At 47.0% G+C, this 26,605-nt stretch overlaps 1 protein-coding gene across 1 annotated transcript; it reads right to left on the bottom strand.

Annotated features, from left to right (window-relative positions):
- Nucleotides 1-4,857: 4,857 nt before the first annotated feature.
- On the bottom strand, nt 4,858-24,302 carry SPINT1 (serine peptidase inhibitor, Kunitz type 1). The gene is given in 12 exon segments (XM_030452442.1): nt 4,858-6,374; nt 7,497-7,553; nt 7,975-8,145; nt 8,964-9,014; nt 9,929-10,054; nt 10,968-10,994; nt 11,692-11,862; nt 13,187-13,253; nt 13,255-13,350; nt 14,766-14,917; nt 23,570-24,045; nt 24,171-24,302. Coding segments are annotated over 11 exon segments (1,539 nt in total). The 5' UTR covers nt 24,000-24,045; nt 24,171-24,302; the 3' UTR covers nt 4,858-6,183.
- Between the last annotated feature and the right edge of the window lie 2,303 nt (nt 24,303-26,605).

Here is a 26,605-nt window from a genome sequence, read left to right as displayed (position 1 = left end):
GGCACAGCTTGAGTCCTGTGTCCAGTTTTGGGCCCTCAGCTCAGGAAGGAGATTGAGGTGCTGGAGCAGGTCCAGAGAAGAGCAAGGAGGCTGTGAAGGGATCCAGCACAAGTCCTGTGAGGAAGGGCTGAGGGAGCTGGAGGTGTTCAGTCTGGAGAAGAGGAGGCTCAGGGGAGACCTCATCACTCTCTACAACTCCCTGAAAGGAGGTTGGAGCCAGGGGGGTGTTGGGCTCTTTTGCCAGACGACTTTCAACAAGACAAGAGGGCAGGGTCTCAAGTTGTGCCAGGGGAGGTTTAGGTTGGAGATTAGAAAGAATTTCTTTCTGGAGAGGGTGATCAGGCATTGGAATGGGCTGCCCAGGGAAGTAGTGGATTCTCCGTGTCTGGAGATATTTCAAAAGAGACTGGATGTGGCACTCAGTGCCATGGGCTGGGAACCACAACGGTGGTTCAAGGGATGGACTCGGTGATCTCTGAGGTCCCTTCCAACCCAGCCAATTCTATGATTCTATGATTCTATGAAGATATTGACCCTTGTGGACACCTCAAAGGAGCTGGCAAACCAACTGACCAGCTGCCCTGGCTGAACAATAACCCCATAATAAATAAATTTAAAAATGGAGCAGTGCAGCCAGCAGTGGAGGCCCAGGCAGCAGAGCTCAGGTCTCCCAGCGGTGCAGCAGGGGGAGGGAAGGGCTCCCACGATGCCTACGTGAGAGGGACACTATCATTTAATGTAAAGCAGAGTTTCTGGCTGGAGGAGTCCCAGCAGCTCAAATTTCTGGGCCAGTGTTTTGCTTAAACTGGTCACAGGAATATTTTTCAACAGTCCTGAAGCATCTGGCATGCGGGTCAGGTGTGTCAGGGCCTGAGAACAAAGACACAGACACACTGTCTGCTTCAAGAGTAGTGGAAAATTTCCCCAGCACTTGGGGCTGACAGTGCCTGGCTGGCTCCAGGAGGGCTCCTGTCAAACACTCACTGTCATTTTGTACATCTTCTCATGTAGGCTGGCTCTGGGCAACTTTGCAAAGATGGTAATTAAAAGTTGGGTCCATGAAATCTCCTAGAGCTGTTACAGGAACTGATGGGGAGTTTCAAAACTCCTGACACAGCTGGGGATGAGGACATTTTGGAGAGGCAACCACGTAGTAAGGGCCACAGAAACTCTGGCACGCCTCAGGTGGCACTTTGCCCAGGAAGAAGTCATTTCCCCATGACACTGGTCAGCTAATCTTTCTTGCAAAAAGGATCCTCCATACTTCTTTACATGCTACAGAGGAGATGGGATCTGCTATTAATTCTATAGCTGCATTTCTTTATGAATATAAGCTATTACAGTAACATGCAGTTCTGTGCTTGATAACCAAAGTAGAGTATTTCCAGTTTCTCTCTCTATTTCTTCAAGCAGAAAAAAAAAGAGCATCTGGAAAGTATTCATGGGCTATTTCCCACACTAGCACTACTTTATCAAGCAATGTTTGCTTACTGCATTCTGGTCTAGCCGTAACACTTCAAATCTGCATCTGCTCCATTTAGCAGCTCCCAGCACACTTCAGTAAGAGCAAGTCTTGTCATTCCTAATGCTTGCAGTAAGGGGAGTAAAAACAATATTCAAGATTTCTCTTCACATTCTGCAGAACTTGCAGAAAATCCAATTCCTCCTTCTGTGCCTATCCCCCCCTACACCCACACCCAAGTTTTAGAGCTCTTTTTTTTAACCAAAATGAACTGTTTGCCCTCAAACTCAAAATATTTTCTTCCATTTCTTCCTTAAGTAATAAATTAGGTCAAAGAGCTGAAGTAACTTATCAGAAAGCACCACATCCCTTTTATGTGTGGGATGATGTTGTAGAGGTCCTGGAGCAGGTCCAAAGGAGGGCAACCAGGCTGGTGAAGGGACTCGAGCACAGGCCCTATGAAGAGAGGCTGAGAGAGCTGGGACTGTTCAGCCTGAAGAAGAGGAGGCTCAGGGGAGACCTCATTGCTGTCTACAACTACCTGAAAGGAGGCTGTAGCGAGGTGGGAACTGGACTCTTTTCACAGACGACCTTCAACAAGACAAGAGGACACAGTCTTAAGTTGTGCCAGGGGAGGTTTAGGTTAGATATTAGGAAGAATTTCTTCACGGAGAGGGTGATCAGGCTATGGAATGGACTGCCCGGTGAGGTGGTAGATTCTCCGTCCCTGGAGACATTTAAAAAAAGACTGGATGTGGCACTCAGTGCCATGGTCTAGCAACTGCTCCGGTGGGTCAAGGGTTGGACTAGATGATCTCTGAGGTCCCTTCCAACCCGGCTAATTCTATGATTCTATGATTCTATGATCCTGACACTCTGGAGCCATCCCTTGTCTTGCTGGGGTTACTGCTGTCTATGTTCACAGAACCACCGTGCCATGGGGAGCCTGGAGGCACTTGAGATCTACCTGTGCACCAATGCTTCCTACAGCCATACAAAGACTGCTAGGTCTCCTCCAGCCTGCTGGGATTAAATCATCCAAAAGCTCAGTCAAACCCTCCTTCTTGGTGGCCAGAGAAAGGCAGGTAAAAGGCTTGATGTTTTTTTTCTGCAGACATGGAGGCCACAGTCAAGTCAGACTTCACACTTGTGAAGAGCCTTGAGGTAGCTTGGTGGGCAGTAGCTCCTGGGGCTGGCAGGAGCCATGCAAAGCCATGCAAGCAACTCCCTTGGAAACACTAATCCCAATGGGAAGACATTGTCCATGTCCACTGCAAGGACAAGTAGCCAGCTCCAGACCCCCTGCAGCCTCCTGCCCCACAGAGCAGCTGGGCTGGGGTGATGGGCTCTGGAGGGGCCATTCTGGGAAGCTCCAAGCCAGGAGGAGCAATTCTACTCAAAAAAACCCAACAGTTTCATGGAACTGCTCCTTTCTGGGTGCAGTGGAGGGAATAGCAATGATTTCCTCACTGTAAGGCACAGCCAGTGAAACAAGGCAGCTCAGTTTTCACCAAAAAAATGCTTCTTCATCAGGAGCCTTCAGTTCTGTTTTGGGGTTTTTTTGGGTTTGTTTGTTTTTGTTGTTGTTGTTGTTTTTGTTCCTTTTTTTGTTTTGGTTTTTTGTTGTTGTTGTTTGGTTTGGTTTGGGTTTTGGTTTGGTTTTTTGTTTTGTTTTGTTTTGTTTTTTTGGGGGGGGAGGGTGTAGGCTTTTAATTTTGCAGAAGGTTTCCAGATCTGGGCTCCTGTTTCCATCTGAAAACCAAACCCATTTGGAAGAGCTGAGCTCTCCGAGGGAGTGCACACCTCTATTTCTGGCTGACCCCTCTGGAGGGGTGGGATGCAGAGACCCAGGGGAAGCCCGGGGGGTGCAGGTCCTGCCCCAGCCACCCCGTGCTGGAGCTGCTGGTGGGGCCCGAGTGACCCCACTCGGTAAAACGTGGGGAATGCAGAGGGCTGGCGTGACCCGGTACCGGTGCGGGAGTGCTGCCTGGACCTGGCACCAAGCACCAGCAGCGTTTTGGATCTTCCTTGGGTCACCCTGTACTGCTCATGTCCCCTGTCCCCCCGGCAGATCCCCATGCAGCAGAGAGTCCCGCCGGGAGGGGATGGGGAGCAGGGTCTGTCCCTTTGCCTGCTGCCAGTGCCCTCTCACTGCCACACGGATTTTGGGACAGAAAACCATTTTGCAAGCTGCAAAGCAAAGGGGAGGTCTCTGGCTACAGCTGCAGACTCCGCCAGGGCCATGTTTAGCACCGGGAGACAAAAAGATGAGCTTCAGGTGAAAAGATCCTGCAATGACAGAGCTGCCCCTCTCCTGAAGCTCTCCAGAGGAGAAGCCCTGGTTCCAAGCAGCACACTCATGGCAGGGGTTACCTGGTGACCCCACAGGCTGAGCAGAGCAGCTCTTCCAGGGACAAGTAACTGGAAATGATGGGAGAGCTGGTGTAGGGAGGAGAGAGGTGTCAGTGCCATCAAACCCCTCAGTCCAGAAGGGGCACAGGGATAAAGCCTTCCCTGAGCAGTGTTTGGAGGCCCAGCACTTCCAGGTCAGTGACACAGGGGCAGGTTAGCCTGGTTCCCATACATACCCATTGCTGATTAACCAAATTTACATTTACCTGGCTTTACACTGCAGTGCCTGAGTGAGCACCAGCCTGGAGACACGGCTAGAGCAAACAGTGTCTACTTTTGGTTTCAGACCCAAACCCCAAACCAGTCTGACCAGATGGAACCCAGTTTCAGGTTACACCCTGTCTTGCTCTCTGGGTGACTTAGTGGGGAATTATCTCACTCTCTAGCACACCTCAGCCATCTCTCCAGCTATCAACACATCCTCCCTCCCCACAGCCCTCCCTGAATCGTGGGACTGCTGCTGCTGCAGCACCAGAGACCTCTCTCCTGAGCTACCACAGCCTGGGCAGAAAAAAGGTTGTAAGATAGCAGGCATGGGAACTGCACCTACCCCCTCCACCAGGTCACTGCTTCTCAGACACCACACCCAAGTCAGATAAGACAAACAATTCCTTTTTATTGCCACTTGTATCATCAGAGCAAAAAAAAAAAAATCAAGATGTTAGGTTTATTGCATAGGTCGTGGTAGGCTGTGGGAAAAACAAAGAGATGGAAGACACGATCCCAGGCAGATCATAAAAAGCCATGGAGGAATCTGACCAGCCCCAGGGACACTGAGGCAGATGCCCATGATGGGGAGAAGAGTGCAGTCAGACTGCCAGCAGGCTGTGGGCAGTGGTTCCTTCCCTCCCAGCCCAGGCACTGGCCCAAGGAGGCAGCTCTCCTGGAGCTCCACTCGAGAGGACCTGAGCCATGTCCTGAGTCAGGCATGGCTTCACCAGAGCCTTCCAGAGCCACTCTGCTCTCGGCTCTGAAAGGATTCAAGCGTTTAAACTAAAAACTGTAAATAGATTTATGCTTCTTATACATATATACACACACACACGCACACAGACACACGTACATCAGTTTCCTCTCTCTTCACAGCAGTTACAGGATTGTTGCCAATCCCTTAGCCAACAAGGTATCCCAGGCATTTCAGAAACAGCTTCTGCCCCCAACAGAAGTCCTCACATCCTAGAGGTATCAGCTTGCACGACAGAGATGCAGTAGTACCCAGCTGGGGAGCACCCCACTGCAAATGGGGGAAACACATGGGGCCCCACAATACAAGTGGGGAAGTTACACACTGCTATGGGGCCAGGGATCAACTCTGGACCTCCCAAAGCTGGGATCATCTTGCACTGGGAGGGATGGCCCAGCAGGAGCGAGGAAGCCCAGTGACACCAGCTGCTGGTACCTGGACTGCTCCTGTGCTCTGGGGAGAGCACAGTAAGATCAAAGCTACAGCAAAAGTCCAACTGAGAGGGAGCAGGATCCTTCTACCCTGCCTTCACCATCAGCAGGAAAATTAGGAACATTTCCTCTTCTTTCACATGAGAAAAAAAAAAATAGATATTTTGTCACGGTGTTTGAAGTCAGACTGGAAAAGCAACCAGGACAACCCACAAAGAGAAGATGCTGGACACATACTGCACGTAAGAGGCTGCAATATAGCAGCCAGGCAGAAAAAAAATAATCTGTGCTTTTCTGTTAAAAAGCAAAACCTAGTGATTAAAGCAGATTTTTCTGTTTCCTTCCATCTTGAAAACAAGAACCACTGGGGAGTGTCACAGAGCCCTTGGAACAGGTCTGGATGGTTATATGAATCACATAGCCCTCAAGATGCTCACCATGATCAGGAGGACTGCTGGGAGGCAGGGCCACCTTGTAGAGGATTGGGAGGAAGGGAGGAAAATATGACATTGAGTGGAAGAAAGTGGCACTGGAGACAAAAAATTGCTGGCTCTGGTGAGCTTGCACCATTCACCAATGCAAATGCTACACAGATACTGACCCAGGGTCCTTCAGTGAGCTGAGTGGAGATGTGCTCTGGGTTTGAGCAGAAATAAAGATGTAATTCAGGGCTTCATTGGATTGTTTGAGGTTAGGAAAGGATAGATAACAGAGAGCATCAAAATGCTCCCAGGTTCTCACTTTCCAGAGCAGCCAGTTAGCCAAGGCAATCACAGACACTGGTACTGCCAAATCACGGCTACATCTCGGCCTGTTGCTATCAAAGTCTTTGAAGAGAAAGAGTCTTTCAGGCAGAAGCCTCTGTCTTTAAAAAACGGGGATTTGGGGAGGGCTGGCAAGAGAGAGGCTGTGGGTCAGACTGGTTTTGTGGTACTGCTGTAGAACAGATGCTCAGTGTCCTCTGTGGTGGAGAGGGTGGAGTTGGTGGCAGTGGCTGGCTGGCGGTGGCTGTTTTTCCTGTTCTTCAGAAAAAAGTAGCCAATAATTGCCAGGACCACCATGATGCAGATCCCGAGGAGCACGGCAATCACCACCTCGAAGGCACCTGCAGGGATATATGAACACATTTAGAAGGGCTCCTCCACCACAGCAGGAGCAGTCAGGAAGAAGCAAGCAGAAGAGACAGTGAAAAAACTGTGCTGGCAGAGGAGAGGTGGGCAACATCTGGCCTGACAGCAGGATGGGCATTGCACAGCTGGGCAAAGGAGAAATAAGGCAAGTGCATGGTATGGAGGGTGCAGCCAGGCTGCCTCTCTCCCAAAATGTGGTTTCCCTGATTTCCCAGATGCACCACGCCCTCTAAAGGCGATTCGGGGACTTGGGCAGGCTCGGCCATGTGTCACCTCCACAAGGAGCAAACCCTTCTGCAACGCTGCTCTTGCTTCGTATGTCAACAGGGAGGCCACCCAGGGGTGGTCGCAGAAAGCACCTCCTGGCTGGGATGAAGCTGTCAGAGTAAGGGATGCTGGAGAGGCTGAGTTTGTGGGGAAAGAGCTCATTACAATGCTCTGAGCACTTGGTCCTCTATGGCCAAACTGCAGCATCCTCAGGGGAGACAGTCAAACATGAGAGCTGGTGTGAATTCGAGGTATTAATCAATCCATAAGGTTGAAAAACAGAATTGAGTGATTTCAGGGTTCTCCACTGAAGAAAGAAGCCTTACAGCTCTGTGGTGAAAGGACACCAGCCTTACTGTGATAGTCTTTAAGGAACTTGTAATTCAATAGCTTTGGTGAACCTTGCAGTTGTAGAGAGGGTCTAGAGGGTCATTAAATTTCACCACAGTTTACCACCCAGCATTAATGACACCCCTACTTAGGCCTCCTCCTTTCTTGCAGTAGTTAGCTATCATTATGTGAACTCTTTAAGAATTTTCCTTGACATTTTTTGATGTTGAACAGTGGAGTATTCATTGAAGTTCATGGAAAGAAAACCAGGACCCTCTGGTGGGAACTACTGAGTCACAAAGAAGAAATTGGACCAGAGATGCACAGGGCACAGAAGCATTTCTTGCCACTTCTAGCATTCCACAAATCCCACACTGGTCCCTCAGCTTCAGGAGCAGGGTGGGATAGAAGGCTATTATTTGAAAGAAAATGCAACAAGAAATATTTCAGGACAGCATAAAAGCAGCAAGCAAGATCTGTATTAAAAAACTGTTACTCACTTAAGATAGCAGTCTGGGACTCAAATGATTCCCATCTCCGGCCAATGGCATCTGCTTCTGTATTGAGAGAAGAGGGGAAAGGTTTTATAAAGAAGGCTGAGAACAAGGGACAAGGCAGGTTTATGAGGCACATGTTTCCAGTTCTCTAAAGTGACTGAATGCACACAACATCCCTCTTGGCAGCCACAGCACGGAGCTCTCAGGGTAGGCACAACACAGTGGAGGGTGGCATTTCAGAAAAGCAGCAAGAGCTTGTAACTGATACAGTTTGGCAGATTTTCTCCGGTTTCAGCTGTCATCCTCCACAACAACACATACACTGTAATCCCTTATCTCTTGTTTATTGAAGAATGCTGTGAGATATGGCCAGAGTTTGAGAGCAGAGCTGGTTTGACTGAAAGCTCCCAAGAGACTGCCTCTTTGGGACCAGAGAACTTAATCTTGATCAGTAAAACTCCAGCCCTCACTGTGTGCTTACTTGTGATGCCTGAACATGACTTCATGCAAGCTTCCTCTTCTTCAAAGTTGTTTCTGTTGCCACCACAGCCCCCATAGGTGAAGGGGTCACATTTCTCAGAGAATGGGTTATAGTACCAGCGGAGGATGCTGTCGGTGCACTGTCCAGTATCAGGCAAGTCCACACAGTGACCTGGGAAACCAAGGAAAGTTCTGGGTTCCCAGAGTGCCAGCACTGTCAGCTTACAACAGAAGAGCACAAGCACCATGGCAGAAGGGATGCACGACCAGAGCAGTGGCTCTTTGGTCCCCACTACTGAGTTGCCAGCTGCTCAAACTGGCATTGCCAAGGTGAGCTCCCACCTGCCCATAACCCAAAGAGCAAGGAGGAAACAGGACTATCAGAGCATGCAGTCATGCTAGATCTTGGATTCAGTCCCCTGCAGAGATGACCTGTCCTCCTCAGGAGACAGAAGGGAACATGAAGAGCCTGAACACACAGGGACTGCAGTTTGGCTCAGTTCTCCTCAGCAAGAAAACTGCATTCAAGCTGATTTGGGATATACTCTTTTTGCCCAGTGATGCCTACACTGGTACAAACAAGGGGAAGGTATGGGACTGAACACAGGAATTCCTATGTTTACTTGCATTATCCCATTGTTGTATCCCCCACACCACTTGGGTTTGCAGTTTCAAAGAAAATGCTGCAGGTTTTGTACTGAGCCCAAGAGGCAATATGCATGAGAACTGCTTGGGTGGAAAGAGTTCAGGCAGGAGAATGAATACCTCCTGTAAACACCTATCCTCAAGGTCAGAGAACAAGGCAGGAGAATGAATACCTCCTGTAAACACCTATCCAGAGAACAGGCTTTTGCTCATTTTTAATACAGGGGCTTCACAGATGCTACACCTGGTTTTGTAGTTGTACAGGGAAGAAGTTTTGCTATGAAACACCAGACTGAAGAAAAGAACAAAAGCTGGGAGATGTCAGCCTGGGTGCTCTGGATGTACCTTGCTTCTGTGTGATGTTGATTTTCTGCAGTCTGTTGAACTCACGAGCATCTGCAAGAGAAACATTTTATGTTAAAGCTTCTCCTGCCATTTGAATCCAAAAGAAATGGCTCCATCTGTGCAGATATGGGCAGAAAGTGCTTTCCTGAAGCTTTGCTTTGCTTTCACAAGCCAGGAAAAAGGAGATATAAATGAGGTTCTAAATATCTCAACATGAATGCAGTAACAAGAAACTCTTTCCAATTTCCATTCCACAAGTACAGAGACAAAACTAAGGAAAATAAAAGCTGCTTTCTTATTATTTTTTTTTCTATGAAGAAGCGTGGGCAAACCACTAACACTCCTGGTTTTATGAAGTGTGAAAGGGATATAAGAAGTGTGCAGGATATAGAAAGAGGGTAAAAGAGATGAATCGTCGTGCCTTGGGCAACCTAAAAAGGGCCAACAAAATACCCACTAAAAAGGTTATGGGAATTATGTTTAGAAGGTGGATGGGAGAGGGAGTGGAGGGAAGAGAGCGGAGGGAGGGAGGAGGGGAAGGGAGGAGGGATTACAAACATGGGCATCTCACCACTGTGCATTTACATTAGTATAACATGATGATGCTAAGGGAACTGTGACACTGGACAGTCTGGGAGAAATCCTGGTTTCATTTACCATCTCCCAGCTCTAGAGAGCAGGTAAGGTCATTCAATAAAAAAATACTAGAATTGGAGAGGAGGAAGTCTTACAGAAAGAGAACCGAGGAGTATTTAAGAGGCAGGAAACATACCAGAAGGAAGACAAGCTCTTGCATTCAGCAGAGATACGGAAATGGCAAATAGAGTACTCTAGAAAAAAGGTAATTCAGAGTCAGGAGATAAGAACAGGAGGCAAAAAAAGCATTGAGTCAACACCTGCAGCTTGCACTGCACTCATCTCTGGGCAGATACTAAACTGCACAAGTCAGAATTTGAAGCACTTACATTGTTCACAGTACATCTCATCTGACCCATCAGCACAGTCGAGGGTTTCATCACACTCCAGATAGGCATCAATGCAGCAGCCATCCTTGCATGTGAAGAAAGGGGACTGACAGTTCCCATTGCACACTGCATCAGAAACAGTTCAGATAGCTCATTACAATTAATTCATTCTCCCTGCCACACAGGGACCTACAAGCTGCTAATAAGGCTGGCAAACAAGAAACAGACTGGTTAAGGTCTCTCTTCAGTGGCACCCTGGAGTCAAAAAAAACAAAATGGAAAAAAAAATAAAATAAAATAAAAAAAATTTGTTTATAAATGAAACATTGCTCTAGGCATAGCCATGCTTCCTCTCAAAGAAAGAGGTTCACAGAAGGTGGAAGCAGGAATGAGCTAGTCCAGAAGAATGTGGAGACATTGCCCAGGAACAGGGAGATTAAATTAGGAAAACCAAACTGGTTACTCTCGTCTGCTCAAAGGGTGGTCTCAGGTGCTCAAGTACTCTGCCAGTTCTGAGCTCCCCAGTGCACAAAAGAGACTGGCATACTGGAGTGAATCCAGCAGAGGCTCAGCAAGGGTTTGGACTTGGACACCTAGCAAGAGGTTATGGAAAAGACAGAGAGATTCTCATCGTCAAGGTGCATGGTAATAGGATGGGCAGCAAGAGACATGAGCTGCAACAAGGGAAAATTATTTAATATAAGGGGAAAAAATTGTAACAAGGATCATAAAATGCTGGCACAGGCTGTCCAGAGAAAGTGTGCTATCTCCTTTGTTGGACATACCCAAAACTGACTAGATGCAGTCCCGAGCAACCCAATGTGACTCAAAGCTGGCCCTGCTTTGAGTAGTGGGTTGGACCAGATGACCTCCAGAGGTAACTCCCAGCCTGAATTATCCTATGACATGAAAGTGAAAGGCTTTGGGAAGAAATTAATCTCCAGTGCCTCACTGGCTTGAGGTGCTAATCAAAAGCCACAGGAATGGATGGGAGACACTGAGCTCAGGGCAGGTTCACACAGCAGTACAGGAGGCTCACCTGGCTGTTGTCGCCCACCAACAGAACCTGAAGAGAGAAGGGGAAAAATAAAATTACCACCACGTTATTTTGTCAGCTCAAGTTATTATAAATTTACCATCAAGTTATTTTGTCAGGTTGTTAGATTGCCTCCACATCTCACCAAAAAAGTGCATATTTTCTGGAAGCAAGCCTAGTAGGGTTTAGGGTAGGGAAATACAGGTGTCCACCACCCAGAGACCTCAGATCAACAGTACCTATGGGAGGTAGGCCTGGAGGAGCACATGAAAACTTTCCACCACTAGATAGAAAGTCCCCAGACAGTCTTCCTTTTTCCAAGGCTTTTGCCCTTCCTTAAGCTGTCAGCTGCAAAGGGCTTGGCAGAGGCTCAGCCCATTTACCTGAAGTCATGCTAAATCATCCTCAGACTTGGATTAGAGGATGCCAAGGGAGATTAATTTTATTTTGGGAGTGAAGCACTTCTGGCTCCCCCACAGCACGATGATGCCCTTGGAATTTAGGTATCAGATGTGACATGAAGACTTCAGGACACACCAGGGACCCTGCCCCAGGAGCTGGTCTGAATGTGTTGGTTGTGTAACATCAGGACTCCCCATACATAATTATCCCAGCTTTATCCTCAGCTTTTCTGGGCTAACTTGGCCAGCCAAGAAGCTGCAGTACCTGCCCAGAGGACATCCTGCTTGAACAAGAAAGAGTGGGCTGATTTTTTCAGCAGACTCACCTCTAACATTCTTGCAGGCCAGTTTACACTCCTCTTCCCGTAAGTAGTTATTCTTATTGGGCTTGCAGCCACCAAAAATAAATTCCTCACACTGCTGAAGCCTTGGGTTATAAAACCAACGTGGAAAAGATCCCCGACACCAGCCCACCTTCTTAGGAGTCAAACAGTGCTCTACCAAGAAAGTTAACATAAAAGGCTCTGTTAGCTTGTTTTGCCTTTACATATCCAAAGGAGAAAGCTTTCTGAAGGAAACTTGGTCAACACTATGTGGATACATGTCTGAAAGATCTATAAAATCCTGAGCAGCATGGAGAAGGTGAATTGGGAATCATGGTTTATGTTATCCTACACAAAAGGCAGGGTCACAAAATCAAATTAGAAGCACCACATCCATAAAACAGAAGGAGCTTCTTCACATGGTTAAGCTGTGAAAGTCCTTGCTTCAGGATGTTGCTGCTGTGCAAAGATTACATGGAGTCACAAAGGGATTAATCCATGGTTATTAAACAAGAAGACACCATCTTCTGCTTAAAAAATTCCCAGCTACAAATTCCTTGGGGACTAACCAACCTGATATATACTGATAGTATGCCATTTCTTCTACTCTTTCCAAAGTATCCAACCTCTGGACCACTGCCTTGGATGCAGTGTAATGGATTCTGGACAGACCATTAGAGTCACTGATATGGCTGGTTTTATATTTTTTATGGTACCTGTGGTAGAAGCAGAATTCCCTGTTTAGCTATTAGCCAACCATTGTCCAAGAATTCCTTCTTTCCTAATGAACTTGCAATGCTGAGTATTTATGATCATTAACAAAGCCAATACAGAAAAACATACAAATAAAGCTTTCAGTGTCATGCAGATGGCTCCACCTATCCTGCCAGCTTAGGGAATAGGATCCTTCACAGAAAAAACCATGGAATCAACAAGACCTTTTGGGTTCTTCTGTCTTACACCCCCACCTACACCCCAGTTTTCAGCCATTCTGGCATCATACAGCAGAGGGCAAATGACAAGCAGAGGGGTTATTGCAGGCCACCTCTCTGCAAGGGGGATCATGAAAACCTAATGAAACCACTATGAATTCCTTCCAGCACTGGCCAGGTGCAGGCTTTTACTGGAACCAGCAGATAAGAAAATTTCAGCCTCTAGATTGTTCTTCTCCCCATTAACCCTCTGAGAAGAGCACTGGTAATGGGAGAGAAGCACCTCAGGGTGCTTCAGCCATTCTGGCACCATATAGCAGGGGGGATGGGGTTATTGAAGGCCACCTCTCTGCAAGGGGATCTGAAAACCCTAAAAATAGACCACTGATGAATTCCAGACCTTCCAGCACTGGCCAGGTGCAAGCTTTTACTGGGAGTAGCAGACAGGAAAATTCAGCCTCTAGATTTGTTCTCTTTCCCATTAACCCCTCTGAAAAGAGGTATGGGAGAGAAGCACTTAGGTACTGGGTAATCCTCTTAGGACATCCATGGGCTTAGGGCATCACCTTCAGTCTGCTCAGAATTCAGCACCATGATGGGTGGATGTTTGGTGAAGTCTTGCTGCTGGGCAGAGGTCTGTGACCGTGAGCTGGAAGACGTAAGTCCCCGCCTTCAGGTTGGAGATTTCCACCTGATCTCTTCGATGGCTTCTGAGAATGCAAAAGAAGGGCTTATGCAGGAGGAGGTACCTCTAATGAGGGAGGGAGTGAAGCCATGCAAGGCCCAGGTTCCTGCATTAAGAAGAAAGGAGCTTTGTCTGGAAACACCCAAGCAGATGTCTGGCATGAAAAGATGTCTCAGTGCTATACAAAAATCCCTAAATCCATGGGCTGGTACCATGCTGGGATAGCGAGAGAAAGAATATCACAAGTCTAATTTAGAAAATTTCGTATTTGGGGATATCGTGAAGGCACAAGGGAAAATAAAAATCTTTGGAAAGAACTGAAACACCTGCACTTTGTATTCTACTTCTGAAAAATAAAAGCCATTTATGAATTACAAGGGATTAAGCGAGGTGCCTTAGATATGGCAAGTGTAGTTGGTTTTTAGAGATACAAATGAGTGCCTATTTCTTTGCCTGCTGGGGTTTCTAAAAGAAAGTGAATTATTCTGTCAGAACAGAAGACCATGATATTATTTATACAAATTTCTTCTGTATGATTTTTAACATATATTTGACCTCCGTTTCCATGCTATCTGGCTTTTTGGTTAGGTTTCAAGGGAGCACAGTGTTGCCATATATTCATCTCTTAATGTAGTGAACACAGCATAATACCAGAGGACTAATTTTTTTATTTTTTTTTCCCCCTGAAAGTTGCTTTGGTTGGGCTAGGACAAAGGAGAAGAGCAATTCCATATTCCCACAGCCCCTTCAGCACCCTAGAGCTAGTAATTTCTGGTCTTCTGGGCCTGATGATGCACTTTTTATTTGCTAATTCTTCCAAAATTCTCCAAGGCTTTCCAGAGCATTTTGCAGAAGTTTATCAGTAATCATTTGCTCTTCTAAAGCCACAATTCACATTTATCATCTATATCACAGGCACTGTTCACATTCCAGAAATCCTGAAGCCAGGCAGGACACACAACCTCTTTGAGCTCCAGCTCAGATAATACAGGAGGAGCCTATGCTCTGAATAGAGGAGAAGCCCAGGAAAAAAAAAACAGGAGAAGCAAAGCCTGAGACTGGATTATTCATAGCCAGAGGAAGAGAAGCACCAAGAAGGAACAGAGCAAAACCAAGGGCAGGCCCCTCACTGAACTACAGAAGTTTGGAAGCAAAGGCAGCTCCTGCACCAAAGTTGCTGCCCTATGGCTGCTCAACCCAGAGAGATCAGGCATTGCTCAGGAAGGTCTGAGATGGTCTCTTGATGCAGGGAGCCTATGATCTGATGAGGCCAAGAAATGCCACATCCCAGTAATATGTGAGAGGGTGGGGGAAACCACGGGAGATTTTGGGAATGGGCTGGTGGGTGGACTGGCTTGAGGAGGGAAGGACAGGGACACCTGGAATTCCATGTGAGAGTCCAACTTAGTGCAGACCACAGGTGGTGCTGAGCAAGCTGCTTCCTTCTTGCAGCTCCCTACCTTCATCTCCACAGAGGAGTCACCAAGAACCTGTTTCCATTCGTAGAGGACTATCCTGTGGTCATCTGTGCTCTCTGTGCCTCTCAGCATCACGGGCTCCCCTGGCTGTACCCTCATGTCCATGCCAGTGCGGGCTATTGGAGGACGGTCATCTGCAGGAGAAATGTAGAACAAGGTTTGGGTAAGAGACTGAAGGGTCTGGTCCTTGTCCCCAGTGCAGGAGGACAAGGGAGGGGGATTCTTCCAGGCAAAATCAATACCAGCTTCAGCCACTGAAAAGGAAATGTTTATCTAGCCAGGTTTCTTCCAGCCTGAGCAGACAGCAGACAATTAATACCATTATTGCTGCCCTAATTAATATAGTAACTCCACAACCCACTCTGGCCAGGCCTTTGAGCCAGCTGGCTCTCTGGTCATTGCTGCCCCAGGAACCATCAAAAGAGGGTGTCCCTTTGGCTACAGACATCATGCTTCTGACCATCAGACCACATTTTCTCGAAACAGCACAGGGCAATCTCCACCCTCCACTTAGGGAGATGACCTGGTGTGGGTGTTGAAGAATGTGGAACAGACTCCCATCATTCCTACCACCATCTCAAAGCACTTGAGATGTTAGCATCCTTGACCAGAGCTATGCAATGTGGGGTTTGGATGGAGAATACCCCTCTACCACCTCATCTTCCACTCCACTCCACTCCACTCCACTCCACTCCACTCCACTCCACTCCACTCCACTCCACTCCCTGACATGTAAGCCTTAAAAAAGGAGCACAAATGCCATCAATGAGATCATTATTTCTCTGCCATTCTATAGATTACCATACCCATACCAGCAGTCTTCACAATCCTTTAAACACTTTTCAAAACTGTAAGAGATAAAAACTCATCCCTGCCTGTGCCAGTGGAACAGCCTAGAAACACTGACACCACTGAGCCTGACTCATAACTTCTTTCATCTTCAGCATCTCTGATCACAGGTTTACTGCACAGCTCAGCCCATAAAACTCTACCTGGTAGCACCTGTACCAAGTCCAAGACTCAACCTTCAAGTTCAACCTGAGTCTCTTATAAAGGCATCGATTGTCATTTATAAGCTAGATTTAAAGCACTCTACCATTACACAGTTGTGTCTGAACTGAGAATGAAGAAGAGGATTAGTGCCCAAACTCCTTGGAAAACTCCTCCACTAGTTAATTACTTTCACTGTCATGGACTTGTTTCCAATCTCCTGTTTCAGTGTTTCTGGATTCAGGTCCCAAGCTGCTGACTTAGCTAGAGCCCATTGAAGGGACCTCCAGTATAAGGCTCATATACAAACAAACCTGCATTCAAAACAAGCTACTTTTTAATTCTTTTGTCACTAAATTCAGCAGTATAGAGGGCCTGCAACATAAACTCCAGACCAGAGTTGCCACAAATCCACACAGAATCTTCTGTTTTCTACTATCTTCTACCAAATGAAGACCTATTCATTTTATCCAGGTCTTAAAAATGCTGCTGCCACCAGAAAGTCACAAGTGATACAAGCCTTCCCTTCTTCACATGTTTAAGGACTGTATTCAGGCTATTCAGCTGCAGTATCAGGGAGGGTACTTGTGCACCAGCTCTCTGAGGTTCCCCCTGCAGCCAGGTCACCTCTCTCACTAGAAGGCTGATGAGGCCACAGGTTTGCTGTCTAGTAAGAGGTCAGCCACTTGTCACCTTTGTAGCTGCAGGGCTTTTGGTTATGTTTACCACAATGGTCTGTGTGTTCCCTGCAATCTGTCCCTGATTTTCTCTTTTATTCCATTTCTTCACATGAGCATTGGGTGGCAACAATACGATATCAGGTTCATATTTTGGAGCTTGATCCAACCACCAGAACAGGCAGAAGAGACCCAGCTGGACCTGAAAGAAGCCAGGAAGATAACACCTGCATCACAAGCAGAGATGCCCACCCTGGTGTCCCCTCACCTTTGAGTGATACACATCAGCTACTTGTCAGCAATGGGTCTTGTCTCAGACAGGCACTAAGACTGCTGAAAGACGACAACCAGGGCCAAGTAAGCTCAGCATCTCCTGGGTTTGATCAGTATTGGTAAAACAAGTGTGTGAAGTTTTGCTTTATTTTCATTTCTCCAAGGACCACGGGAGAATTCATAGGCCAAAACACCTTCCAAACCAAATGGGAAAAAACAGCCCCACAACCTCCTTGCACACAGACAGCACTGCAAGCTCTGGAAAGGATGCAGGTTCCTGCCATTCCTGCTAGGCAAACACCATGGCAAAGCGCAGCCATTCTCCAGCCTGGGTGAGTGGGTGGGATTGCACAAGGGAAAGACAAGTTCTTCAGCATGGCAGAGGCTGATCATTAACTCACAGCAACTCCACATCATACTTTTCCTTGACATTTTAAAGCGTGTTAATTAAAAAAAAAAATTTAAAAAAACAGGCTAAATATTTCTCCCCAGGTCAATTTAGTTACCTTGGCGTTTGGATTTCAAGTTAAAAGTTGGTTCTGATTAATGAGTTGGCTATCTCATTAGATGCTGTCTCTTGAATTCCCTGACCCTCCTCACCTCCAGAAAAAGAGTCAGAGGAGTCACTGGTGTGCAGTGACTGCCTAGGAGGAACCCTCACAAGAAATTAAAAAAAAAAAAAAAACTTTTATTCAAGCCTCTCCCTCTTTTCCTTAGTATGTCTGAAAGCTCAGAGACTTCCTGCTGCACTGGCCTCACTCCTAATGTGGCTGTTCTCCACTTGAGCTTCATAACTGAGTGCTGATTGAGCCAAAATGCTCTTAGAAGGGAGATTACCTCTTCAGTTTGGTTTGCTTTGAAAGCTGGCTTGAAAAATGAAAGTTACTTTTGCTATAATGCTCTTTTGACTGTAGAAAGCTGCTGCTATAAAACTCTGTAATTAACAGGGAGATTAAAGCTTTATGATGCTCTTCCATGTTGTGTTCTTTGCTGTGGAACACATGCTCCTAGAGCTGAATCATTAAGTGAGAAACTCAGCTCCCATTATAAAATACACTGGAAGGGGGAAATATCTTTATGACCCTGAAGAAAAGCTTGAAAGAGGAAATCAAAAATGCACAGAAACAAATTTATATAGCTCACAGTGTATTAATGTCCCTGTTTTTTGCTTTTTAAAAAATTTCATCTAGCTGTAAGGCTTACCCAGGTAGTGGCTTGTCTGACTTCACCTCTTAACAATGACTAAAATGGAACCAAAGTTGATGGGGGAACAGAAATCTAAAAGATCTTGAATTCCTACAAGGGCTGTAAAAGTAAGCATCTAGGGAAGGGGAGAGATGCCACTAGGGATCTCACTATTGGAACACGCAGGCATCAGTGAAATTCCTCATTGGAAAGCTCTTGCAAAGCTCCCAGTTTAGGGATTTCTCTTTTGGGAGCTCAAATATCAGCTCCTCCCCTCAGGACAGAAATTCATAGAAAACCAGATTTCCTCCATTCCACCAGCCATGCAGACACACCCCAAGTACATGAGACTATAAAGCAATGATTGAAAAGATCTCAGAACGGTTTGAGGTTGCCATTAGAAAGAGATTCAAAGTTTTCTCATGGTCACCAAGGGTCCCTTACAGCCCAGAGGTGTCTGCAGTGGCAGGAGCAGCTCACAACCTGAGTGTGGCTTGTGCTGAGGATATGGACTTAACTGGGGACAAAAGCCTCTGCTCAAAGCCAGTGTGGGCAGGCCAGGAAAGAGAGAGGAGAAGAAATGAGGCCACCCAAATTCCAGCAGCCATGAGACATGCAACCTGGGAGATTTCAAGCATCAGAAGCCAGCTGAGCCTGCCTGCTGCAACAACAGGTCAGCAGGAGCAGGCAGCTCTGTCCCCACGAATGCTAAAGCTCTGCTCTAACGTGCCTGCCAGGGAACTCATTCAAAAGTGAACAGCTTTTGGGGAGGCTTCATTCAAATCTCACCCACTGACACTCCTGAGAGGAGTTTTCTATTGGTTTCAGTAGCTGTTTCCATCGATCACAGAGTTCAAAAATTCTGTATGAGCCAGAAAACAAACCACATGCAGGTCAAGGGAGTGCTGAGTTTTGTGGGAACACACTCACCAATGATTTAAAAACATATTCAGGTGAAAAGGAAATCCAGTGAGTAATGACAATTAAGTGCTTCTGATACTTTCAGAGCACTGGAAATATGCATGCAAGTCAGTGCAGCCTTTGAAAATTAACATGGCACTACAAAACATACTTCTTTATATGCAGCTAAGCTCCCCATAGGAACAAGCAAAGGTAAGGAAGGAAGATGCTGCTGCTGCCAGAGTGTTCATTTGCCTGAGGAGGGGGAGAGGGAGAAGGCAACAAGGCAATGGAATCATTGCCTGGAGAAATAGAGGCTCTTTCTGTAGAGATTTGTCCTGGCTGGGCAGCAAATGCAGTCATGGTAAAACCAAATGATTTTTGGACAATGTATGAAGACAAAAATCTCTCAGCATTAATTTCTAGAGGTTTCTACAGTGGTTTGTAAGAGTGACACACAGTAGGTCAACTGAACTTTTCTAAAATAACACAGCATGACTGAAAGGATTATATATTTCCAGAATAATGCATTTTGCTGCTGCTCCAAGCTCCTTTCATCATTCCTCAGGGTAAACCCATCTAACTTTGCTGTCACAGGCAGGGGGAAAAGGTTTTCATCAGGTCTTCATGTTAGTGAAGATCATTTTATTACTGCATTCTCCTTAGACAGCTCCAGAGCCACGGAGGTGAGGTAGCCACAACAAGTGACAAATAGTAGTGTCACTGTGAGTGAAACCTGCTCATTGCCTGCTCTGAACAGGGAGCAGGACCAGCTGCTCTCTGAGTGCTCTTCCAATATCCATGCGTCTGAACCTGGGATGTGGGAACTCAACATGTAATTCCCCCTCTCAGCCTGAGCTGGGTGCTGGAGGATGAGCAAATGGATCAGCACAGAGCAGCATCAGCCCCGGGGCCACCTCAGCCCAGGATGAGATCCCAGCACCACTCGTTTTAGTTGCACTGTGCCTGCAGAATGGCAAACCAGAGCAGGACCAAACACTGAAGATGGATGATGACCTTCAGACTTGGGGATCTCTCCTTTCTGAATGCAAGTTTTGACCTGCAAATCTCTCTGCCTGGTGAAGGAGGAGCAGACATCCCCTGACCCCTGTGGGTTCCCCAGCACTTCCCTGTGTCCCACTCCCAAGCCCTGGATTTAAGAGGAGCAGAATGTCACAGAGCATTTCCCAACCAACACAGAAGGTTCAGTTCAGCAAACGGATAAAGGTTCAGGGAGGTTATTTTCCAGTTTCACACCCAGAACTGGTTTGCCTAGACCAGAATAAGCTCAGGGTAGTTACCTAAACACTGGGCTCCATTATTACCAATAGAATGCATGGTGTGAGCCTGCCCCTCCCGCATGAGCCAGGCAGAAAAACTCGAAACAAAGTTCAGGCTGGGGAACCATTTCAGAGGATGGTGCCTTTTAACAACAACATCAGAGACTTCAGTCTGTATGTTAGCTGGAACAGGCAAGAGACAAAAGCCAAGCTGTTGTCACATATTTATCCATGACTCAGGAGGTCTTGTTCTCCAAAATGCTGAAAACACACTCAGCTGATCTGCAGAAATTCAGCTGTAGTCATTGTCACCAGGTTTTTCTGAAGTTGCAACACTTCAAGAGTGGCCAAAGTGGGCTAGATCAAGGGTGCCTCCACCCCTGTGTTCATTTTCCAAGTCTTGCTTGAGGATGTTGGAGCAAAAGCTAGAACATGCAAGCATGTGCATTGCTTCCCCTTGAGAACACAAGTCTCCTGAACAGATAAAAACCTCTTAATTGAACAGGTCTGCTCTCTGTAGTAGTAGTATTGTGGGTTTTGCAATATATGGCATTTTTATTTAATGTCATCCACTGGGACTGCTAAATATATATTTCATATTTCACTACTCATTAGGAAAAAACATGCTTTTAATCTTCATTACTGCAAAGGACATCTGAAAACCACCCCCTAGACATAGCCTAAAGGCTCCTAGGATATCTGACAGCAGCACATAAAGGAAAGGGATGGGTAACAGAGCAGCATATAAGCTTCCTGCAGACCTCTCCAGACCAGTCTCAGAGGGCTGACAAGAACCCTGGCTCCAGAGCAGCCACAGAGCTTCACACTTTAAGAATGATACAGCACAAGTGTGGAGGTTAGGTAGTTTTGTCTCCAGAGAAAAACCTAGGACAAGATTTTTTTATCTAAAAACATCTGGGAGGAAAACCTGACATGCTGTTTCCTCAACACTTGATTTACCTGGCCTTTGCAGGCATCCTCTAAAAGTTTGGAAGCAAAAATGCCATCGAGTTTCCCTATGATGCCAGGGACTCACTCAGTGTCCAGGGACTCCTTCATTTGGCCTCCTGCAACTTCACACCCTTCCACCCTCCCTCTCAAGTGGCAGCCAGGCACTTGCCATCCTGCCCAGACAGACCCATTCCTCCTACCTGGACCCACTTCCAACATGGTGGATATAGGGGCTTTAGGTTTTATTTTGGATTTTGTTTGGATCGTGGGGAGGAGGGCCCAGCTTGTATGGTCTAATTTAGCACTTGTTATTATCTGCTATTTCTCCAGTAAAACTCCCTTTCAGCCCTGGATTAATAAACAGTAAATGTGCTCTGACTCTTTTCCTGCCATACCTCTGATGCCACCCAACATTATTCTGAATGCTTTTTTTTTTATCAGTCAAAAGACAATGCCTAAACATTTCGTGAGAGGAGGGAAACTTGTTTCCAATCAAAGCCAGCATGAACATCACAGCCTGACCCAACCACGAAGCAGCAACCTGCCCTGTGTCTGTCACTACAGCTGGAAACCTGCCCAGCATCCTGCACCATCCGAGTGCAACCATGGGGTGTAGAAGGGCCAAGCCCTTCCTCTCCTCACAGTGGTGTCATGGTGCAAGACCAGGGGGCACATGCCTGCCATGGCAGGCAGAATTTTCCTAACAGCATTTTTTTTCACTTCTGGCAAGTTTTTCACTTCTCACTGATAAGCCTTCCTACATGCATCCCAGCAGCTGTGAAAGTGGCATTTGGGATGGGAGGCAAGACAGCACCTGTGGATGGGTGGCTGGGATGCTCCAGCTATGTGGTGTGGCAAACAGAACATTTCTAGTGGCACACAGCTCAGTGACCCAGGGACACTTTCTAGAGATCTACACACATGTAATTTTGTGCAATTTGGATCAGGGCTGAGAAGCATCAGCCAAGGGGACACCAGTGACTGGACCCATCTTACCCCTGGTGAGGAGGGGTTTGCAGCCTCCTTGTGCTGGTCCACAGAGGTGAAGAGACTGAATTGCTCAACAATACATTGTATTTTAATCTAACCTTGTGAAATCAGGATGTGTTAGAGATGGTACATTCCCTTTTCCTTCTACAAAGCATGTAGGAGTTCAGACAATTGCCAGAATGCCACCTCCAGTCCTGGAGATTCAGTTCCTCACTAGCTGCAGCTCCCCTGGAAAGGATTTTGAGCCTGCAATGGAGACACTGGGAAACTACTCCAACAGTGAGATAGAGATTTACCAGAAGGGCCTCAAATGTGATGGGAAGTGACTAGGAGGGACAGAGAACAGGAGAAACACTTCTGCCACTGACTACTGACACCCAAGAAACTGCTCCAGAAGAGCCATGCCCTGCTCCCAACCCTCTGCACTGCTCCTTTGGATGGAAAGAAGTGGTCAGTGTGGGGTTTAGTTCTATTTCCCACCTCCACACCTACAAAGCTGGCACACCTCAGTAGAAAATCAAAGCCATTTTCAGCTCAAATTTTCCAATCCAAGCCCATGTGCCCATCTGGACACTCCCCACATCAACCTCACAGATTCTTTCCTTCACGGGTGGGCTGGGAGCAGGCGTGAGGAGAATCACCCATACAGATATCCCCTAATAGCCCTGCCCAGGCATCAGCATATAATAAACTGGTTATGGTTGCCAAAGACCCAGCTGGGCTAGAGACATCCCAGTGTCCTTAGGCTTCCTCCATGACATGGCAGGCAAAAGGAGGAATCACCATGTTTTTCAGAGTCTCTGAACACATTGCATTACTTCGGAAATGGCAGAGGGTGGCAGCCAGCCAGCCAGCCAGCTCCGGTTTGTTTTCCACCTGGTTCTCTGGATCCGGGTGCAATCTTTCAGAGCAGGGAATCAGAGATTAGGGAAGAGAAACAGACTCCCAAAGGGGGAGTTTTCTACTCATCTCCCCTAGGCTGCTCCCTCTCCCTCCCCCGGCAGCAGGGACCAGTCCCAACAAGCAGAGTGATACTCAGACACTTCACCATCCAGCCTGCTGCTCACAAGGTTCAGTCTGTGGCAAAATGAAAGGTAGGTGGATTGCGTCCTGACTCCAGCCCCTGAGCAATTAAGGGATTAATGCAGGCCTTTAAAATGCAGTGATGTGTGGATTTTTAGAGGATTTCACTTTCCAACCTCAAAGGCCTGGGGGGAGGGAGAAGCAAAAAACAATACCTTTTTCTTTACCTTGTCAAATTCGAAAAACACAGCCTTTCTATGGTAAACACTCTCTCCACCAGCTTCAATTAGGCTAAAGAACAACTCCTCCTCCATTTACTAACAGGTAAACTGAGGCACATAACTGAGCTGGTCGAAGTTAGAGAAAACCTTTGCAGCATATAGATGCATATATAAACCCTGTCTTACCACCGTTTCACCCTGACCCTGTGGCAGCACAGCTGCACAAGGGGTGGCTGGAGGACTTGGCACCAGTGGCCCTCTTCCAACTCCAGTTTGCTCCATTACCAGCTCCTTACCACTAGATCCGTGATCCCGCATGGCCCGATAGGACTCGTAGACGTCCTTCCTCAAGAAGTTGAGAAACCCGACCTTCCTGGCAAACCTGCAGACGAAAGCCTGCTCGTAGAGGCAGTTGAGGAGAAAGCAGCCCTGGATGTGGTCTTCCTCTGTGCCTGGGACCTGCTCCACAAGCGCCAGGTTACAAGCAGGGTCCTTACAGCAGGCTCTCATGCAGTCCCTGCCCCGTTCCACCATGGGGGACGATAAGAAGGTGGCTCCGTTCTGGACAGAGGCGTCTGTATCCAGCACCAAACCCGGCATCCCCGCTGTAAAATCCTCCAGGCATGTTTCACCGAAGGGTTTTTCCTCCTTTCCCTCACCGGAGTCCACCGCCAGCACCAAGCTGACCCAGAGTACAAACCACGGACCTGGGCTCCCTCTGGCCATCTTGGTGCCCCGATCCTCAGCTCCTCGAGACCTTAATAAAGAGGTCCTAAAGGAAGAGAGAAAACAGATGAAGCTAAAAGGGGAAGAGTCCAGGTCCATGCCACCCCCGGGTGGCCAATTTGTCCCCCCACCCCGCAACACATCCCCAGCCATGTGCTTTCGGCCCCCCACCTGGGCGGTCTCAGGTGAAACCGGTGCTGGGAGGGGACTGTCCCCCTTGTCCCCTCTGTCTTTTCACCTCTCAGGTGTGCCTTAAGCTGCGTCCAGCGGAGACAAAGGCACCGAGAGTGCAGGAAGTGAAAACCAACTCCCTCGGAGAGGAAGGAAAAAAAAAAAAAATCAAGTCACTCCCCTGCATGCTCAGTTGCTTAAGAGGAGGGGAGGAGAGCAGGGCTGATGCTATTTGCCACTCCTCCAGCAAGGGAGTGGAGGGGGAGCGCAGAGCGGTGCCCATACAGGTGCCGAAACATCCACTCGGGATGAGCATCCCACCAGCCCGGTCTTTGCTGCATCCCCTTAGGATGCATCTAAGGAACCGTGGAGCAAGAGGTCTGTGTCCTACAGTGGTGTCCCCCGCACTCCAGTGTCGCTGGCCGGGTGGCACAAGGCACCATTAGCCCAGCTCTTGCCAACCCGGATGAGTCCATGTTGCAGCTGCAGTGATGCAGTGCCCATCGCTGCTGAGAGGTTTTGGTCTCAGTGCAGGCACCTCAAAATCCTGAATTCCCTGCTCCTAGGACACATTATTCCTTTGGAGTGAAATCACTTTGGTAGTCAAATCACTTTGGTAGTCTGGAGAATGCCCATGTGGTGAGAGCCTCCCCACCATAGCACTGAAAACTTTTAAATTGTTGCCCCCCAGTGATATTTTGCTGCTCTCATCAATCCTATATAGCTCAGTCTCGACCCATTTATAGAGTTCTTGCTGTTTGAGCCACAAGAACACAAAGTCTGCCCTCCACAGCTTCCATCTGTTTTGTCCCTCCCCAGTTCTACTTGCAGATCCATGCTCAAATTCCCCTGTCCATGAGGAACACCAGTGTCACCCACCCCCTCTGCCTGTACACACTCCTAAAGACCCTGGGTGAACCGTCCCTAGCCCTCTACCATAGTTCTTAGGAAAGCAGGGAGTGCTTATAATTTGCTTGGACATTATTTGTAATGAAATGTTACATCATTTAAAAACCAACAGCAGCAAATGTGAGCTGGTTCTGAGTGGCATATCTTTGAAAAGATATGGTAAGCAGCAGCTATGTACAGAACAGCAGCTGGCTTTGTGGTTTTGGGGAACATCCCCATGTCCAGAATTTAAATTCTTGCTGCTGGTTTCTGTACCTCTGATCCAGCCTTGTGTAGCCCCATGGGATTTATTGAGAGTCCTTAGAAACCTGTTTTCCTCTCCTGACTATCACAGACAAACATTATGGGAGCATAGCATAGCAGGAATGTTATTTTTTGATAAAGCATCTCATGGCTTTCTGTGGCCTGATGCTGACATTTGTATATACTGAATATATGGGAAAGGGAATATAATGGAAAAGGGAATTGATTTGATCCGGCTGTGGTAGTGCATAAGAAAATACAGGCAAATATAGGAAAATTTAGGCAAAGCCTAAACCATGGAAATAGATGTTAGGGCAGTAGGAAATACACGTAGCTGAAGAGCAGAGAGTGTTCCCACTCCACACTCAAACCCTTATCTCTGTACCAGGTCTTTAGGAGCTGCCTGCAGCCCATGCAAGCAGTAAAAGGGAGAGCTGACCTCCCTGTCCTGCACATCACCTAAATCCATGTAGGAGAAATAAAAACTACAACCAGCTTGTCTCCTCTTTTTATTCTGCACTGCCTGAGGCACTCTGCTGGGGGCTCTGTCTTGTGTTTAACCCGGAGGAGACTTTTCCTGGATAAATATTTAAAGCCTTTGGTCTGGATCCAGGTGAGATTCTGCGGTTCCTTGACACAGGAATGTGCTGCTCAGTTGGTCCCCTCTGCACTGCAAACCAGCAACCATGCTTAGATATCTGCACAGGCAGAGTCTGGTTTGGTATTTTTGTCTAACAGGCAATAATCCAATCTACCTCAGCAGTCTTGTGTTACTCTGTCAAAGGTTTCCTGCAAACCTGAAGGAGAAGGACATGATGTCTCTTCTGCTTGTGCCAGGTAACATAACTCCTACAAACATAGAGCTTGGAGGATTCCTGCATTGGTATCTATAGCCACACATACCCCTGGGGTTTTTTTGTTTGGTGGTTTCTTTTCTTTTCTTTTCTTTTTTCTTTTCTTTTCTTTTTTTCTTTTCTTTTCTTTTCTTTTCTTTTCTTTTCTTTTCTTTTCTTTTCTTTTCTTTTCTTTTCTTTTCTTTTCTTTTCTTTTCTTTTCTTTTCTTTTCTTTTCTTTTCTTTTCTTTTCTTTTCTTTTCTTTTCTTTTCTTTTTCCTGCATAGCAGAGGGGTCTGGATTGTTTATTTGACCCTTAAGGATCATTTCTGGGCCTTTGCTGTAGGAGGGATACATCCCATCTCTGTGCCAATAGCATAGTTTCTAAATATGCCCAGTTTCTTATTGGTTCAGGAATTAAAATTTTTAATTGAGACAAGCCAAGATCAA

This window comes from Calypte anna, chromosome 5A (assembly GCF_003957555.1).
Source record: "Calypte anna isolate BGI_N300 chromosome 5A, bCalAnn1_v1.p, whole genome shotgun sequence".
Lineage (NCBI taxonomy): Eukaryota > Metazoa > Chordata > Aves > Apodiformes > Trochilidae > Calypte > Calypte anna.
The sequence above is the reverse complement of the archived record's forward strand: the minus strand, read 5'-3'. Positions and strand labels throughout refer to the sequence as shown.